At 42.6% G+C, this 17,221-nt stretch overlaps 2 protein-coding genes across 2 annotated transcripts; both read left to right on the top strand.

The window, feature by feature from the left end:
- The first annotated feature begins 5,152 nt into the window (after window positions 1–5,152).
- LOC120079092 lies at window positions 5,153–7,395 on the top strand. The gene is made up of 2 exons (XM_039033279.1): window positions 5,153–5,370; window positions 7,023–7,395. The coding sequence occupies exons 1-2, from the start codon at window positions 5,153–5,155 to the stop codon at window positions 7,393–7,395; spliced, it is 591 nt and encodes a 196-aa protein (XP_038889207.1).
- Window positions 7,396–9,477: 2,082 nt separating this feature from the next.
- On the top strand, window positions 9,478–10,374 carry LOC120079093. Its single transcript, XM_039033280.1, has one exon. The coding sequence runs from the start codon at window positions 9,478–9,480 to the stop codon at window positions 10,372–10,374; it is 897 nt and encodes a 298-aa protein (XP_038889208.1).
- Window positions 10,375–17,221: the final 6,847 nt, after the last annotated feature.

Raw genomic sequence — 17,221 nt, forward strand, 5'->3', positions numbered from 1 at the left:
AACATCTTTAGATCAAAATAAAGATTCAGTGTAAAAAGCCTTGGTCAGCAAGGAATTGCTACCAGGTTCTCTACCTTTACTTTCCATTGTCATTTACTACTCAACTCATTTATAAGAATGGAATTACCTTCTCTATATCTGTTCACTCTCTGTTATTCATGCATGAGTAGCTAAATTAGTTGAATGGGTTGAAAAACATTTAGCTAGCTTAACGAAGGAATCTTCATTCTTTGCAATTATCTTGTTTATGTATGCTTCATTCGTCCATTAGAGATACTCGGGAGGGTAATCGACAGGATCTAGACTTGGGAAGGTCAAGTCAGAATCTAAGGTTGGAAGAACCAGATTAGAACGCATAAACGAGAGATAGGTGCTTAGGAATGAGCACTATTTGTTATTAACGCATCGCATGCATCTTGGCGATAAGATATGATTGTATGCGGTCATCTTTCTTCCATGCATTTTGCATCAACGCATAGGACAAGAGTAGAGACTTAGGGATAAGCTCTATGGACACTTTGCATTCAACACATGCATCCTAGACTTATGAGCATCGCATTTACATTGGAAAATGACTTACTGTGCATGGTTGTAACATGATCGCATAGTCTGACGCATTCCCGAGTAACGCTAGCTAAAGATCTTCTCAACCCGTTCATCACATACTCATTGCATCTATTAATGCAATTGTATTTCTCAAATCCACCGCCTTTATTTATTTATTTCTTTTTCATCAACGCAACAACACACCCAACACTTGATTTATTACTTGGTTACTGATAACTTGTAGAAATAAAAGTTATTTATACTGTTTTATTTAGATATTACGGCGAAAAGAAAGAAAAGTTGCATCGATAGTATGAAAATTGGCTAAGAAATACGAGAATTATAAATTTTCGTCAATACACCCACTGACATCATTACGATGGTAGAATAGAATGTTCCAAGTCTTTTTTGCAAGAAATCAAGTCACTGCATGCGTTCATGGCTCAAAGACAAACTGAACAATGTATTTACATCGCATTGCGCCCGTCAATCAAGAAGGAGAGACGATCAATGCAATGACGATGCATGCGACAATCGATCAAGAGCTTTGCGACCTACGCAATTTCAACCGCATGCGGTAATAAAAAACAACACCGCATGCGGGCAAACGATCGAAGATATAAAGAGCAACGTAATTCGGAGGATTTAGATGCGTGTACAGCTGTCAATTGTGCATTTCTGACGGGATTGAGTGCGTAACAGAAGGAATATTTACTCCACCATTTCAAGAACTGCCTTAACAATAAAGTGGGGACCACAATGCAAAGAGTCAAAGCTTCGCCTATAAATAGCTTCTGCAATTCTATTAAAGAAATATACTCGATACGGGAGACTTGATACTTGTATATTCAGGAATACATAGAAACGTGTATATTGATCTGAGAGAGAGGCTGGTCTGAAGCGATTTCAAGAGAAGATCCGGGAAGAATCAAGAGACAAGGCCGAGAGGTGAGTCTCGGGGCAAGGAATCCTTTCAATCTCCACCGTTGAAGCTCTATACGTAGGTCACTTCTACCAGAAGAGCAAGCCTAAGAGGGAAGCTCTCCTCTTCATCCATTCCACACGTTGGCAAGCAAAACCTCCGTCCAGATCTGTGTCAAGACGTTGACACTCTTCGGTATCTGTTTCTATCTCTTTTTCATCACTTGTACTCATCTTCTTTACTCTATCATTCATACCATATATCAGACGCTTAATCTTAGTATTAATTGTTATGATCATTTCTATTATCATCTCTTTGTCTATTTTTGTTCATCCATGATTCACTTTCTCCATGATGTTTTCTTAATTCCCTGGGTAATTAGTAAGAATTAAGCAAGTAAATTAATCTGTGTTAAGGAAATAATTGTGTTTAGCTAAAGAATGCTAAATGGCATCTTCACCTATAAGAGTTGAAGTGAAGATGTTATTCCGCCTATTCAGAGAAGGTTGAAAGAATGCATTAACTAAAGCGAGAAGTACTTCCAAAGATGGAAGCAACCTCGCGTTCATCACGTTCATCCCTGTTTCACCATAGAGATATGGGAACGCGGCCGATCACCGAAAGGTGTATGTCAAGGGAAAGCGGAACCATACTTATATCTTTAACGCAATTAACAAACTTGCGATGTTTGTACTATTTATTCTTTTTATTTCTGATTCATCCATAAAAACTTGCCATCGCATACCACAATCCTTTGTATAACTTCACAGTCAGTCTCGAACTCAGTACCATGTAACATGAATCTTGTATCTTGTATCATGTTAGTTTAGGATTTACCTTTTTAATGCACTTTTATTTTATCAATGCAATTTATGTTTATCACAATGTAAATTCATGTACAAACCAAATATTTAATTAATTGTAAAACCGGTCGCATGTATCACGAAAGTAAAACATTAACGAGAACAATCCCTATGTTCGACCTTGGATTATTCTGAGAAACTTGCATTGGAATTATACTTGGTTTCAGTGCAAGGAAACTTGTGACACACATTACTCTATCGCATACTACAAGCATATAGTTAACAACGCATATTTAGAAGTAGTATCGCATAAAGTGTGCATGAGCAATAACACAACATAACATTCCATCTTTGTCACCAAGTTTATGTTTTTAACGCATATACTTGTCCATTCATTCATATTCATATTTGTTCATATGTTGTAAGATATAAAAATAGCATTACAAGTTTATGGCAACATGAGCTTGTAGCACATTATCATGCATGCACAACACGTAATCCATTTTCATTATACCAGTTATCGTAAAGTTTTCATCAAAATTACCAACACAATCTATTTTCACAAGTCCCTGTGTTCGACCCTAGACTTACCAGGAAACTCAGAGAAATTTACACTTGAAATCCACTGGGAAACTTGAGTGCACAACGCAAATCCATCAACACATATCATCCATATTTCCACTACACAATTCACAACCCAATATCTCTACAACAGCTACAACGCAACTGCATTAGCTTTAATCTGAATCCCTGAGTTCGACCCTGGACTTACCAGGAACCTGAGTTGAATTTATACTTGGATCTGATTTAGGAAAACTTGAATGCCTATAGAGAAGTGTCATACGTCTCATTGCACATCATTAACGCATCACAAACGTATCAACGCATCCTTCACATTTGCACTTATTTTTCCAATTACTTTATACAACACACTCCTAAGCTCACATCACAAATTCAACGAACAAGTTTTTGGCACCGTTGTCGAGGATTTAGCAACAAAACTAGCCAGAAATTTTTCTTGTATCTTTTGTAGGAAAACTACAACTGAGGGAGTATTACGAGCTAAGCCGAAGCTTGTAAACTTTTATGAGTAGGGAAAGCACTCCTGAACTCGTATACGACCCCGAAGTTGAAAGAACCTTCCGACGAAGAAATCGATCTAATCGTCGTCGTAGGTTAAGGCAACAACTACTTAGATAGCAAACCAGGCAACAACAAATGGCGGACGAGCAAGCAAATCATAACTTAGCTCAATAGCTAGCCCACGCTGCACAAAATCGTATCATAATGGCAAACAGTAGTACGCGTCCCATGCGGGAGTATGTGTCTACTATGTTGTATGATTTCTTACCAGGGATCATATATCCAACGCCAGATGGGACAAGATTTGAGATGAAATCTATGATGTTACAAATGCTTCAAATAGCAGGACAATTTGGGGGTGCTCGGGGAGAAGACCCTCACGCCCACATGAAACGTTTCCTAGAGACGTGCAACTGTTTGTGACTCCCGGGATCAATCCAGAAGCTACCAGGCTATCTTTATTCCCATATTCTTTACGTGACGATGCAAAGCAATGGGTAAGTTCTTTGGAGCCTGGGGAGATCACGACCTGGGAAAAGTTGGTGGAGAAATTCATGCAGAAATATTTCCCACCCACCACAAATGCAAGGAGGCAAAGAGAGATAATGAACTTCGAGCAAGAAGAATTCGAAACCTTGAGTGCTACATGGGAGCGCTTTAAAGGACTAGTCAAGAATTGCCCTAATCACATATTACCGTTAACCCTTCAGATGGAGACCTTTTATGGCGGATTAAACAGAGCATCTCAAATGGCAGATGACACAGCTGCAACTGGCGGTATCATGGACAAATCTTATAATGAAGCTAAGGAAATACTGGACCGCATAGCCAAGCATAATATGGAATGGGTAGATGACACTTATGACGCAAGAGCAGATAGAAGGAGATGATCTCAGAATGCGAACTCTCTAATTCAATAGCCACGCTCTCTACACAAATGGCTACCATGAAAAACCTTTTGCAAAATATGTCACTGGGGAACGCATCAAACCCGCAAAAGGTAAATCAGGTGGAAACATTCGTATAGCCCATGGTTAGCTATGTGGGCTGTGGAGATCCCCATTCCTACTCTGATTGCCCATAAAATCCGCAATCGGTGTGCCTTATTAAAAATAACTCATTCTCAAACACCTATAATCCCGGATGGAGGAACCATCCAAATTTCTCTTGGGCAGGTCATCAACAGAAGCAACACCAACCAGGGGTAAATCAGCAGCAAAGGCAAGAACCATCGCCTGGATTCCAGACATCGCAGCAGTAGCACCAATAATCCTTTAATAGAGGAAGTCATGCGTCGAGTTCAGCATCTCCGCTTGAAAACCTCTTAAAGGAATATATCGCCCAGAACGACGCATTGCTAAAAATCCAAGCATCGTCCATCAGAAATTTTGAGATACAGGTGGGGCAGATTGCCAGTGAGTTGAAGAATCGGTAGCCAGGAGTCTTTCCCAGCAATACAGAAACCCTAGGAAATAACAACAAAAAAGAGCAATGTCATGCAGTGACATTACGAAGTGGCAAACCTCTTGTAGAAAGAACCATGAACCCAGGAACCATCAATCCTTCAAAAGAGCTCAACACACGCCTGACAGCATTGGAAGATCAAAAAGAACGGACGCCTGAATCCACAAGCCATTCGAAGTCAAGCACGTCTAACATGGGAGAACTTGCGGTGTAGCAGAACACACCATTTCCTAGAGGCTTGATAAAGAAGAATGATGAGCAACAATTTAAGCGTTTTCTTGAACTTTTGAGGCAACTGCACATTAATATTCCACTTGTAGAAGCCTTGGAACAAATGTCGAAGTACGTCAAATTCTTGAAGGATATTCTGACAAAGAAGAAGAGAATCAACGAGACAGAGGTGATTGCGCTAACACAAGAGTGCAATGTGTTAGTCAGCAACAAATTGCCCAAGAAACAGAAGGACTCGGGAAGCTTCACAGTCTCATGCTCAATCAAAGGGCTGGAAGTAGGACATGCATTGTGTGATCTAGGAGTAAGCATTGATGCGTGGTTAATGCGATGGAATAATGGTGTAGAATGCGATGGTGGAATATGCATTATGCATGCAAGTTTTCTTAGCAGGATCCAAGTATAAACCCTACTAAGTTTCCTGGTAAACCCAGGGTCGAACACAAGGACTAAGGAATCAGTATGCGATGGTAATTTTCGATTACTTTGCGGTAACAAATAAATTAATGTGTTGGTTGGTATGTTGTTTAAAGTATAAAGTTTATGCGGCGGATTTGAGAAAAGAGTTAATAATACTAAAGTACAATGAGTATGCAAGGGAACGGGTTGAGAAGGGATTTAGCTAACACTTCCTACGAATGCATTCATGTTATGCAATCATGCTACATACATACAACAACAAGTCATCTCTCAATGCAAATGCTATAGCTTCTAGCTTTAGAACGCATATGATATATGCGATGATGTCTATAGGGCTTAGATCTAAGCCTCTATTCTTGTATATGCGATGATGAATGAAACACACACACACAAGGCGACCGCATACTACCATAACCTATTTCTAGGGTGCATGCGATGCATGTTGGCAAATAGAGCTTATCTCTAAGTCTCTATCTCTTGCTTATGCAGATCTAATCTTGCTTTCTCAAGTCTAGATTCTAACCTAGCTCTCTCAAGTCTTAGGTTCTTTTTTAGACTCTCTCTCGAGTGGCTCTAAAGGGGAGATGGACGCAACATAAGAAAAGATGAACGCATGAAATGAAGATCCTAGGTCATGTTAGCTAAGTACTTCTCAACCCATTCAAAAGTTTAGTTACTCATGTGTATTGTAAAGAGAGTGAACAGATGTAGAAATGCAAGTTCCATTCTATATATGAAATCGAAATACAGAATGACAATGTGAAATAAATATAAGGAGCCTGGTAGCAATTTCTTGCTTCCCAAGGCTTTTACACTATTCTTCTCTACACTGCTCAAAAGATATTCTTGCTTTCGTAAGAGTCAGCCCTCTCTGTGTTTTCCACGGTCCCTAGCACTCTCTTGAGCTAACTAGGACGATCTTCCGGCATCTTCTCTTTTCTCTTACTTCTGCCTTCTAAGTATATGGAAACTATGAACAAAGGCTAATTATCTTCTATATGCTGGAATGAAAAACCGAACTCCTTCAATGAAGGTGGCCTTCGGTATTTATAAAGCTTCAGGGTGAGCTTTTTCTCTCAAATGATTGCACTAATGGATGTCATTAATTCTGTCTGATGCGTTGAATAATTGTCACTGAAAAGTTGAGTGTACTTTCTACAGTGTAGTTAACGGCTTGTCAACTTATTTCGGAATCGACCATCATCAACTTTCTGTCCCATCGTGATTTATTAAGCTTTCACCTTGATGCACCGGCTCTATGCAGCCACCTTCTTGAGCAGATTTTCACGAATGCAAACGATCACATAGCCTTGCGGTCACATTCTACTAATGTGCTCGGACGTTAATTTCTTTGGATTGCAATTCCGCCTTGCGCTAATGCATTTTTTGCACAAAATACATAAGTTAGTTGTTTTTAATGCAATGGACGCATGAGATCGCAATGTTATAAACTTAATGCTTTTGGACGAAATTTTATATATTTTTACCATCGCAATCCTTCATTGTTTTCTATCTTTGCGTTGTAATAACGTGCATTTCTGCTCGTTATCAAGCATCAATCTCATGCCACTCTTAATTTTCAAGAAATTGGGAATTGGTGAAGCACAGCCCACTTCTGTAACGCTTCAATTAGCTGATAGGACGATCACATACCCTGAAGGAAATATTGAGCATTTTCTGGTGAAAGTTGACAAATTCATATTCCCAACGGATTTCATCATCCTTGATTATGAAGCAGACAGAGATGTACCAATCATTTTTGGACGACCCTTTCTCGCCACTGGGAAAGTATTAATAGACGTGCACAAGGGAGAACTGACCATGCGCGTAGACAATCAGGAAGTGAAATTTAGTGTGTTAAATGCATTAAAGTTCCCAGATAATGAAGAATGTCAACTTAACAAAATAGAGTTGCCTGAAGAATAAGCGACCCAAGTTTGTGAGGTCCTTGCGTTGGAAGAAAGCATGAAGAACCTCGAGCCGCCAAGTTTGAGTGAGCGGTAGACGAAGCCAACGCATCCATCATTGGAAGAACCACCAGAACTAGAGCTGAAACCTTTACCTAACCACCTTAAATATGCTTTTCTTGGATCAAACAACACCTTACCTGTAATTATTTTAGCAAATCTTTCCGAGCCTAATGAATATTCTCTTTTGCAAATGTTGCAAAAACACATGCGGCAATAGGATGGACATTGGCTAACATCCGTGGCATCAGCCCATCTTTCTACATGCACAAAATCAGGCTAGAAGAGGGGAAGACTGGATCAATTGAGCCTTAACGAAGACTAAATCCCATAATGAATGAGGTAGTCAAGAAAGAAATCATAAAGTGGTTGGACGCAAGAGTACTCTACCCTATATCTGATAGCAACTGGGTAAGCCCAGTTCAATGTGTCCCTAAAAAGGGAGGAACAACAGTGATAGTCAATAGTAACAATAAGCTCATTCCTTCAAGGACTGTCACGGGTTGGCGCATCTGCATGGACTATAGAAAACTCAATGCGGCAACAAGAAGGACCACTTCCCTCTTCCCTTCATTGACCAGATGCTTGATCGACTGACTAGAAAAGAATTTTATCGTTTTTTAGATGGATACTCCGGCTACAACCAAATTCTAATCGACCCAAAAGATCAAGAAAAGACGACATTCACTTGCCCCTTTAGAACGTTCGCGTTCAGATGCATGCTCTTTGGAATATGCAACACACCTGGAACGTTCCAAAGATGCATGATGCAAAATTTCTCTGACTTCTTCGAACAGACCGTAGAAGTTTTTATGGATAATTTTTCAGTTTTTGGAGACTCATTTCAATCGTGATTAGACAACCTGGAGGCCGTCCTCGCTCGATGTGAGGAAACAAATCTTGTGTTAAATTGGGAAAAATGTCACTTTATGGTGACTGAAGGCATTGTTTTAGGCCACAAGGTATCTAAAACCAGATTGGAAGTTGATGAGGCCAAAGTAGATGTCATAGCTAAACTTCCTCTGCCATCAAATGTAAAAGCTCTACAAAGTTTTCTAGGACACACAGGCTTCTACCGAAAGTTCTTAAAAAGATTTTCTCAAATTGCGCGACCTATGAGCGCATTATTAGAAGAGAACCGACCCTATGAATTCAATGACGACTGCCGCGACGCATTTGAAACACTGAAGGATGCGTTAACTACAGCTCTGGTACTAATAGCACCAGACTGGATGCAACGTTTCATTCTGATGTGTGACACAAGTGACGTTGTTGTGGGAACCATGTTGGGGCAGAAAAAAGGGAATTTGATACACCTCATCTCTTATACGTCGAAGACTCTGAACGACTCTCAGGAACACTACACAACTACGGAGAAAGAAATGTTGGTTGTAGTGTTCGAAATCGAAAAATTTCAATCTTATTTAGTTGGTGCGTCAGCAACAGTCTATATACACCACTCAGCCATTAAGTTCCTGATGAGTAAGAAGGACGTGAAACCAAGATTAATCAAATGAGTAATGCTATTGTAGGAATTCGACATCCATATTAAGGACGGAAAAGGGACTGAAAATCAGGTGGCTGATCACCTATCCAGATTAGAGAATCGGGAGATACAAGACCAAGAAGATTAAATAAGAGATGCATTTCCTGATGAAGGCGTATTCAAAGTTGAAGGTAGGGAACCTTAGTATGCATATATTGTTAACTACTTAACTACCAAACAGTTCCCTGAACACTTCAATTCTCAACAAAAGAAACGGCTGGTTCATGATAAAAAATCTATTTTTGGGATGAACTGTTTCTTTACATACAAGGTCCTGACTCCATCATGCGTCGGTGCGTTCCAGAAGGAGAAACATAACACATCCTTGCTGAATGTCATGACTCTCCTTACGGAGGGCATTTTGGAGGGTAAAGAACCGCTACCAAGGTTCTTCAAAGTGGATATTTCTAGCCTACCCTCTTCAAAGACGCAAGGAAGTATGCTCTCAAGTGGGACCCTTGCGAATGCACAGGAAATATATCATCGAAGAACGCAATGCCTCTGAACAATATACTTAAAGTCGAATTATTTGACGTTTGGGGCATCGATGTTATGGGACCTTTCCCACTATTTTGCAGTCAACAATACATCCTACTGGCAGTAGATTACATATCAAAATGGGTGGAAGCTGTGGCTTGTGCCAAAAATGATGTGGCGACTATTTCCAAGTTTCTCACCAAGAACATTATCACACGCTTTGGAACGCAAAGAGCACTGGTGAGTGACAAAGGTACGCATTTCATTAACCGCCTCATTTCAAAATTGCTTGCCAAATACAATGTCAGGCACAAGATCGCTACCGCATACCACTTGGAAACCAACAGTCAAACTGAGGTATCTAATCGGGAAATAAAATCAATATTGGAAAAGGTCGTCAACACATCACATAAAGATTTGGCACAGAGGCTGGACGAAGCACTTTGGGCCTACAGAACTTCCTACAAGACTCTCATAGGTATGTCTCCATACTTCTTGGTATTCGGAAAAGCCTGTTACTTACCCCTGGAGTTGGAATACAAAGGTTTTTGGGTAGTTAAGAAGCTGAATTTAAACTTGGAAGCTGCGGGCGATCAACGCAAGCTTCAGCTGAATGAGCTTGAGGAATGGTGGTTGAACGCATACGAGAATAGCAAACTCTACAAGGAGAAGACTAAACGTTGGCAAGACCAACGCATCAGTAAGAAAGAGTTTGTTGTTGTGCAAAAAGTTTTATTATTCAATTCACGATTACGTTTGTTCCCAGGAAAATTAAAGTCAAGATGGTCAAGACCATTCATCATCAAAACAATCTTTCCTCATGGAGCTGTAGAGTTGACGCAAGAAGGTGGCACAAATACATTCAAGGTAAATGGGCAAAGAGTGAAGCCCTACTTTCAAGATGGTGTACAATGATAGAAGTCATCCCTCGCATTACGCGAAGCAAACTGAGGCTCGCGTCAAAGCTGCCCTGCGTTCAAATCGACACATATTCCAGGGACGCTTCATCTACCCTTCTTTTTTTGCATTCGGTAGTTTATTTCTGCGTTTATGTTTACTCTGATTGTTTGCTTATCTTTGCATTACCTTTTAAGTTGATTGATGATTGTTATTGCTTTTCTTATTTAAGAAAAATTTTAAAAAAAAATGTGTACAACCTGAAGAAGTTTAGGATGGGAATAAGGCTAATGCGTTGGACTTAAGCAAACGCATGGCCCAAACCAAAAGGACGCGCCTCGAAGATGCAAAGCACTCGATTGCCTAGAAACCCTAGGCACGTCTTTTCATCTATGTAATTAATAACGATGTCAGATGCCGCCCGACGTCACCTCGTCCTCTCTAACAAGTCTATAAAAGGCTCCCTCTCGACATTCTCTCTTCTTTCATCTCTTTCAACCCTACCTCGCAAAGTCCTTGCTCCCGAACGCTTATCGTCCCTTCGAACAAAGCCGATATTCCGGTCAGTCCTTCAGCAGTAATGTCTTCAGCTTCTGACAGCCAAAACCAATCACAAAGCTATGGAGGAGGCTCGTCGGTAACCTCCTTTTCCTCTTCTTCCGCTTCAATGTCGCCCCCCTCATCCCCTAGCCGAACCTCAAAAAGACCCTTTCTGATCAAGCCTTCGCACGGCGGATCTTCCTCCATCTCCTAGCAACCATCTCAGTCGAAACCCTACAAAACCACCATAAAACCTAAACCTTCTAAAACCCCCCAAACAGTCAAAAGCTCTATCAAACCTAAGCCCAAAACTCCCACTAAACCAAGGCAGCAAGCTGCGGCGCAGCGCCCTTCTACCTCCGCAACTGCCAAAAAGCACTACAAACAGCCTGCTCCACCACTGTTTATTCCGAATATTAGTCCGGTGGGTGCGATGCATGAACCCATTCCAGCCCATCTCCACAATGCACCATCGCCCGTCGTGCGTCCCCTTGGCCACAATCTTCCCCATTGAAAGCAGAAGAAGCCAACCAACCCATTCAACCGCCATCACCTATCATCATCTCATCTCCCAAGTCGTCGCATACCCCATTCTGGCACCCCCCCCCCTCCAAACCCAGATCTGATAGTCCTGTGTTAGAGCAAAATAGTGTGGAGCTTGCGAAGTTAGCTCGAAGAGACGAGCAAGAAGTTTTTGGAGCAATTTTGGCAAAGCTTAAATCAAGGACAAATCGAAGAGGAACAAGTTATGCGCCCCGACCCAACTGACGTATCACTTAAATTGATGAAACGAAGCATTATGCGATGATGTTTGAAGTTGAATTGGAAGAGAAGAAGAAAGAAGAAAGGGAAGTTAGCCCGGACGCCATCGCAATCTCGCCAATCTGATGCGAATGAAGGGCCGTCAAAAGGAAAGAGAGCGTTGAGAAAAAGAAAATTAATTTTAGAGGATTTAAGAAAAGCAGTTTGCATCTGGTTCTGGGTTGCGACGCATGAGAGCTACTCAGAGTCGAGAGTTTGGAAAAGGAAATTGGAAAGGTACAAGCCTACACGACAGGGCAAAGGAAGTCTGCCCTCTAAAAGGAATTGGAAAATGAATATAAGCGAAACTTGCACGAGAAGCCAAAGCGCATAAGGCAGGCAAACGCAAGGTGACTGTCACGTTACCTAAAAAAGACCAAAGGGAGGAAGCGCCAATTCAGTGACATCCTTACCGAGAAATGCTTCTTCCCCGAACGCAAACCCATTGCCTCCATATATAACCAAAATTGTGGACGCAATGGGCTGAGTCAGCTATGCGTTGGGTGTCATGGTCATACTTGTCTAGGGGCCTGTTGCCCATGGCCGCATGCCCGATCCAACCCCTTCTAGCATACTTTCATATCTTGTATTGTATTAGCTTAGTTAGCTTGTTTCTTTACATTTTCATTGTAAGTGACCACTCGCCCTTTGCATATGCAAGGGTGCCAGTTGGCTTTTTTGTTCATAATGCACTATATGGGGATAAGACTAATCATCACTTCCCATTACCCGGGTAGTACTCTATAAATGTATGTTGTTGCTTAATTGCTTTCTAGCCTACTACAATCTTTTTTTCTTTATTCAGACTCACAAAAAAATGCTTACGAAATCCTTTTCTCTAAACCCGTTTTCTAAAACTTGTTTTTTCCCTAAAACGGGGGTGGAGGTTGCGAGAGGCACCCGGTGTGCCATCGGCAGTCCGTATTCGGAGTTGGCTGGCTTGTTCGTGAAGTAGGAACAAGGTGCCACCCAACAATCGCTAAGAGAAGCTTCCGAAAGGAGCGATTGTGACAGTTGGTAATTCAGAGCCAAGTTGGCTCACAGAGGGACAAAGATCAGTGATCCATTGTCGGTGACGTAAGAACCCTCAACAAGTTCCATGTGGAATAGGTTGGTAGAGATGGTAGGAAATATCCTGAGAGAGGTCCCGGATAATATCTGTTTCCTAAAGACTAACGGCTACTAAGAAGGTTGCTGAGAAAGCGATGAATTGTTATGCGGTAGTGGACCGGGTCTGACGGATACCCTCAGAGAATTGATGCATGAGGGTAAAGACCCTCGAGACCAAAACAGCACGGTCCGGCGGCTTTGAACGGTGGACGATAGCTTATTCAAGGCCCTGTTGCCCGACATAGAGGAGCGCGTCGAAGGTTTAGACGGCTCCCAAAAAGCCAATACTCAGATGGTAACGATTTGTTCTGAAGTCTTTCGGTCAGCCCTTTGACGTCGTAGAGCTGAGATAGCAGATGTGAGCGCAAGGGTGAATCTCACCATCGAGCGGTAGGGAACCAAAGCCCCATCTTGGAGCAAATGGCAGAGTAAGCAGAATAAAAATCCCAGAACAAAAACCCTTTCTTGTGGCGTGTTCGAGAAGCAAAATTCCCTGGAAAACTTTATCTTCGACCTTGAGCAATTACTTCAAGGGCGACAAACACAGTGACTAAAGGTCGAAAGTCACACTAGCAAACGATGCATCTGGCTAAAAGATGGCAATACTATGTGCTGGAAGATCACGATTTACAAGACATTTACAGGAAAGACGATGCACTATTGATACTTGGGATAGATTTTGAAACAAGAACTTTCGCTCGCAGTTCTTTCCTTGAAAATGTCGAGATCTTGGTTTCGAAAAAAAAAAAAAAACTTTCCCCCCCCAAGAAGCGGGAAAAAGGGAAAAGGTAACATCAGGGACTATTGTTTAAAACAGTTTGCAGGACTCATGTTGGACATATGAGATATTGTCGAGAAAGACCAATGTCTTTTGCTTTGTTGAAAGGGCTTTGAAACATGTGGGCAAAATCAAAACTATATGAACAGAGAGTTCAAGGATCTTTCCTTCTACCTATGCGATAGTTGATGGCTATACGACCTTAGCATGGACTCGCAAGGATGTGAGGAAAGCAGTCAACTTCCTCAAATTAGGGGAACAGAAACAGTCGTTCCAGTCCTCCAGACCTGGGGGAAGGAGGACAAGGAAACATAGAGAGGACCGTAAAATCATCCCAACCGAGATCAGGGAACCAACTGGCGAGGGCCGCCGAAACAGCCATAACAATACAATCGCCCCTGTCTTGTTTCATAGTAGAAGGCCTACAGGGCGGGCGAATGTCCAAATTGAACCGGTTCAATGGTTTTCAAGCCACATTGCCTCTACCTTCCGAAGACAAGGCTGAACTGGAGGAGACAATTAATCGAGCCAGCTGCAGAAATTGAGAATCCCAGGATGTGGGCATTAAAATTCTTTCTGCGCTCCAGAAGAAAATGGAAAGGCGGACGGAGCCACAGGAGAAAAGAACTCATGTATGTTGGACGTTTGCGGTCCAACCAAAGATCGGCCAAGAACACTTATGGTGACTCTGGGGCCACAATAATTCATTGGCTGAAACGGAAGCCCCCACCTGAACTTGACCTGGAGAAAGGAGATGCAGGGAGAGAAATGAAAGTTTGTGAATTCTGCGGCCCTACCGATTACAGGGAATAGTGAAGAGAACTCCAGTGAAGTTAGAGACTGGAAGGGCTCGTTGACTTTCGTGATGTCAATGATGGATGATTTCGAGTGGTATTGGGGATGGAGTTTCCTACTTGAAATAAAAGTCATACCAATGCCCCTTGCCAAATGTCTAGTTCATTACTGGATCTACACCCACCGTAGTTTCAAGCCAGTATCAAGCAGACAAATGGGGTGAGAATGATCTCAGCCTCCAATTGAAGAAAGGATCTGGCCCACGATGAACCCACGTTCATGGCCAATCCGATAGAAATCAGTTGAATCCACCAAGAGGAGATCCCTCAAGACGTTCTATTGCCTTGGAAAAGTATCTGGATGTTCATGCCTCAAAGCTCTGCCCAAGTCCTTACCCACCGAAGGGTGATTGACAATGAAGCATTGAGATTTTACCAGGGGCAAAGCGCGCCCGCAAGAATGCATTCGGATGGCCCCGCCAGAATTGGCCGGACTCCGAAAACAGTTAGGCGAATTGTCTAGATGCAGGATTTTATCAAACCGCGTGAAGGCCCCTTACGGAGCCCAGTACTGTTTCAGAAGAAGAAGGATTGGAGCCTCCAGTTGTTGCATCGAGTACTCGGCCTTGAACAGTCACAGTCTACAACAAATACCCTTCCTATCATTACCTGAATTATTTGATCAGCTTCACGACGGTTAAGTTTTTTCTCGAAGCGGACCTGCAGTCGGGATATTATCAGGTCCGAAATTGCTGAAGGGGGAAGGGACGAAAAAAACCCTAAGGGACGACTGTGTCACGAGATATGAAAGCCTTCGAATTCCTCGTGATTGCCCTTTTGGCTCAACCGATGCTCCAGTAAACTTTTCTGTTCCTTAATGAACCAAGTGTTTCACAAGTACCTGACAAATTCTTCGTAGTGTACTCAATGGTACATTGTGGTTCTATAGTCCTTGCTTGGAGGGCTATCGACATTCACCTCCAACTAGTCTTGAAAAGCTGAGGAAAAATCAGTTGTATGATTAAAGAGAGAAAAGTGCTCTTTTGCCCAAGAGCGCATAAATTTCCTCGGCACGTGATTGAGTGTGCTCAGATTGTATGAAGAGGGCAAGGTGGCCTGCGATCAGAGGACTAGAGGGTACATCATCCGTGACTGGAACTAACGATCCTTCCTCGACTAGCCAACTACTATAGGCGGTTTCGTAGAAGGATTCTCAAAGAACAGGGCCATTAATCGAATGCTGAAGAAAGATTAGCAAATGGAGTGGGACTCCTGATGTCAAGCCGCCTTATTGAGGGCTTTGAAGAAAGTGATGATTTGCAGGGGCCGGTCTCGGATTGCCGACATGACCAAGCCAATTTGAAGTAGGGATTGATGTTTCTGACTTCAACGGTTTGGGCGGTGTCCTCCTCCAAGACGACACCCCCTTGCGTATGAGAGTAGTAGGAAATAAATGATGCCGACACGGAGGATTATACCGCCCTTGAGAAAAGATGTTAGCAGTATAGTTCACTGCTTGAGGGCCTGAAGACAGTTATTTTTGGGGGACCAGTTTGTTGGTCAAGGACCGACAATTAACTCCATTTGCACTTTCTTAACCAACCGAAGTTGTTGTCAGAAACAGGCACGCGTGGCAGGAGTTGTCAGCGAAGTTCGACTTCCAATTCAAACATTTAAACCGTGGGGGAAAAGTAACCAAGAGTGTGCCGATGCTTTAGCCGAAAGAGCGACATGCGGGCCCATGTGCATGTTCACCGCCTACAAGCAAAGTACGTTGAGTGCAACAGTACGAGAAACAGTCAAAACTCGCTTGACAAAGACACACGGCGTAGGGCCATCATACAGTTGACCAAAGAGGGAAGACACGCCAGTTTGGGTGGGAAGACGATCTACTATACACCAAGGGGAATCGCCTCTACTCCCTGGATCGGGGAGTTACAAAGGTCGCTGATGAAAAGAGTGTCAACGACACATCGTGGCAGGACATAATGGTTGGCAGAGGACTTATGCCCTTCTTGAAACAAGGCTACTATGTCAAGCCTTCGAAACATGTCATTGCAATTTACCAAGACTGCCTTGTCTACCAACCAAGACAAGGTCGATCAAGGCGAAATTTAGTGGATCTGCTGGAAACGCCTACCTTGTGCCCTCTATACCATGCGAGAGCAGTGTCTCTCGACTTCTCACCCATTTGCCAAGGTGGGAGAGTTCGAATCGATCCTTGTTATCCATCGACCGGTTCTCAAAATTAGGCACTTCATCCCGATGCCAAAATATGTGCACAGCCGTGATGACTGCCAGCTGTTCTTCAGACACATAGTGACATTATGGGGCGTCCCGCGAGCATTGTTAGCGATCGGGATGGAAGATTCACTGGGACATTCAGGACAGAATTGTTCAAATATGGGTCACACTTGGAATATCTCCTCTAGTATTCATCCTCAAACTAATGGCCAGACAGAAACGCTTCAAAGACAATATGCTCGAGGAATATCTGCGTCACTTTATTGACTTAGGCAGAAGAATGGGTCCAGTTAGATGTAGCTCAGTTAAGCTTCAATAGCCAGCAGATTCCGCCGACCGGAAAAACGCCCTTCGAAGTGGTTGTGCGGTAGGACAGCACTCATGCCACACTTGGTGGACCACCTTATGCAGGACAAAGTCCTAGGCACATAACTTCACTAAAGGTTGGAGCAAAACCCTCTGAGATTAGCTCGTGCTACCTAGAAAGAGATCAAGAAGGATGAAGAAGTGTGGCGATAAGAAGCGAGGGCCTCGATTTTCAAGCCGTGGACAAGGTCCTAATCAAGCTACGACCGCAACAGTTTCGTTTTCGAGGCCA

This window comes from Benincasa hispida, chromosome 6, assembly GCF_009727055.1.
Source record: "Benincasa hispida cultivar B227 chromosome 6, ASM972705v1, whole genome shotgun sequence".
Taxonomy (NCBI): Eukaryota; Viridiplantae; Streptophyta; class Magnoliopsida; order Cucurbitales; family Cucurbitaceae; genus Benincasa; species Benincasa hispida.